The sequence below is a fragment of the Monopterus albus genome, unplaced genomic scaffold, assembly GCF_001952655.1.
Source record: "Monopterus albus unplaced genomic scaffold, M_albus_1.0 scaffold824.1, whole genome shotgun sequence".
Taxonomy (NCBI): Eukaryota; Metazoa; Chordata; class Actinopteri; order Synbranchiformes; family Synbranchidae; genus Monopterus; species Monopterus albus.
Genome location: NW_018128704.1, coordinates 11175 through 14122, shown reverse-complemented (window position 1 = coordinate 14122; position 2948 = coordinate 11175). Strand labels below are relative to the sequence as shown.

Below are 2948 nucleotides of genomic sequence, written 5' to 3'. Positions count from 1 at the left end.
TGATACAAACTGGTTGAGTCGTCGTACAAAAACCTCTGACTGCAGAGACACGGCTCTGTGACTCTGACAACAACAAACACAACTAAAATAGTCCTGTTTTTAAAAAAAAAAAAGTTATTTAACATAAAAGTGAAGCAACACTGCTCACATTTTTTCCAAATATAGTCAATTTAAACACCTTTTTTTTAACATTCAACAAGACAGAAGACTGTCCTTAAAGAAATGTATTCAGTCATTAATTAACATCCACATAAATTGATCACACATATTCCTAATCAGTCCTCTGACAATATGATTGATCCACTGATCCCAGACTGACCAGAAGGATCCCAGTTCCTGCTGGACTCAGTCAGAGCATTTCCATAGAGCCACTTTGCATCAGCAGCACCATATGCTCCAGTGCTCTGGGAGAGTTTATAGTCCTGAGAGCTGAACACTGGAGGACTGACAGCTGTCCTTCATGACAACAGGAGCCACAGAAATCCTCCTCATCAGAAACATGACTCTGATCTCCGTCCTCATCTGGACTCTCCTCTGCTGCTGCTTCACAGGTAAAGTCCAGAGAATCCAGCTCCTCTCCTCTATGAACATCCGTCCCTCTGAAATGAAGCCGACAAAACCACGACGCTGCTTTATGTGTTTGTCTCTGTGTCCTCAGAGTCCAGAGGCCAGGTCACAGTGACTCAGCCTGGAGCTGTCAGCTCTGCTCTGGGAGCCTCCATCACCATCAGATGTAGGGTCAATCAGAATGTTTATAATGGGAACTATTTAGCCTGGTACCAGGAGAAAAATGGAGAAACCCCCAGACTGCTCTTTTACTATGTTAACAGTCGAGTGTCAGGGACTCCAAGTCGTTTTGATGATGGTGGATCAAACTCTGACTTCACTCTGACCATCAGTGGAGTCCAGGCTGAAGATGCAGCAGTTTACTACTGTCAGAGTGAACACTACATCAACAGTCAGTATGTGTTCACACAATGAAAAAGCGTTGTACAAAAACCTCCCTCAGTCAGACTGAACAGAAACTCAACTGACTGCTGCAGCTGGAAGCTACTGCATAGACTTCACTGGCGACACACACACACACACACATATACACACAAATTATTATAATGTTTAGATATTATAATGATTAAAAAAATGATATATTTATTATGTATTTATTCATTAAAACGTTCTCTGGTCAGTCTGAAGTCACTCTTTGCTTTCAACAGCTATGTATCATTTCTACACATATAAACATTAATTCAGTTTCGCTTACTTAAGCCGAGAAAAACTCTTCAATTGGGTCCAGGAATGGGGAGTAGGGTGGAAGGAATTCAATCAGCATCCTGCGGTGGTGGACAAACCACTGCCTGATGTTGTCAGAGCGATGGAAACTGACATTATCACAAATTACTACATACTTTGGTACATCATCTCGATTGAGGTCCCTCTCATCTTCAGGAATGACATTTCTATAGAGATTGTCTAAGAATGTAAGGAGATGCTGTGTGTTGTACGGTCCCATAATAGGAATATGAGCTAGCACACCTTGAGAGAATGTATGCTGCATGGGAGCAGCATGTGCAGCAGTCAACAGTCAATGTGCAATTATGCATGTGCAAACTGAGAATGTAAACAGTACAGGTCGACAGTACATGGCATATGCAGCTGGAGGCTACTGCGCAGACTGATACAATTGACTGAGGACACACACACACACAGAGTCCTGTTTCTGTCACTTCAGGGGACATTACATTGACTTGCATTCATTTCCTGGAGACTTACCAGAACCTCAATTTAAACCAAAATACTGTATATTAAAAGTGTTAATGAAGACATGACACTAAAATTTAATTACGGGTACTTGCTTCTTTTTCACAAAAGGACACTGAGTCCCCACAGTGTGTGAAATACAAACCCACACTGTTCACAGTCTGATCAAGTGACCTGAACATTTTCTGGATGTTGCTTTAACAACAGGTGAATGTGTCAAAACACAGTCACTTACAAAAGAACAAATTGTTGGAAATCAAATTATAAAACAATCTCGGCTTCTCTCCATGTGTTCATATTCCACTTTGACCCAGACTGGATTACAGTGATTTCAACTCTGTCCTGTTAAAAATAAAGATAAAGACACAGAAGGGCATCAGAAACCTTCAGAATCAATGAGGGCCCCAATCAGATGACTCATGAAAACACACTGACCTGCTCTGATTTCACTATAAAGATAAAGATAAATCTTTAAACCTTTATTGAGGTTTTTACCACCATATTCAACCTCTCACTGGCTTCCTACACAGTACCAGCATGCCTTAAGTCTGCCACCATTGTGCCCATTCCTAAAAAAAAAAGTATTTTTTTTAACACAAAATAAAACATTTACAGGACACAGAACATAACATAGTAAATGAGACAACAAACATTAACAAAGGAGGCAAAGGGATTATTAAATTAAGTTACTGAGTTGTGTGTGTGAAAGTGTAAAGTGTCAAGTCCGCTCGGCGCGACCTGCCTCTCTTCCTCCTTTCTCTCCCCTGCTCTCTCATCCCATGGGCTCAGCGACACAGCTGAATCGCATTCGCCTGTTTGACTCCCGGGCGTGGTGCACAGCTGACGGTAGTCTCCACTAATTAAACCACTCTTACATACCGTAAACCCCTGGCAGACGCTCCTTCGTCGCCGGAGCATTATATGTGTTATCCAGACAATACGTGATTTCAATACTGACAGTTCCTGTGCTATTGATTTCAGTTCCGTAGATATCTGATGGCGGGCGCAATAACGAGTGCTACACCTGCCCTGTCTTCTCGTCCCTGTGTCCCTCCTGCCATCTCACCTGTCACCGTTCGCCTGTCTGCTCACCTGCCTTGGTCGTCTACTCATGTCCCCGTCCTGGTCCTGGTCCTCTGATTCTCCTGGTTCCTGCAGTCCTCCTGTCTTCTTACCTGCCCGTCCTGGGC

At 42.8% G+C, this 2948-nt stretch overlaps 1 gene segment (V, D, J or C); it reads left to right on the top strand.

The window, feature by feature from the left end:
• The first annotated feature begins 352 nt into the window (after nucleotides 1–352).
• LOC109953595 (Ig kappa chain V region 2717-like) lies at nucleotides 353–1027 on the top strand. The segment is given in 2 exon segments: nucleotides 353–551; nucleotides 659–1027. Coding segments are annotated over 2 exon segments (414 nt in total).
• Nucleotides 1028–2948: the final 1921 nt, after the last annotated feature.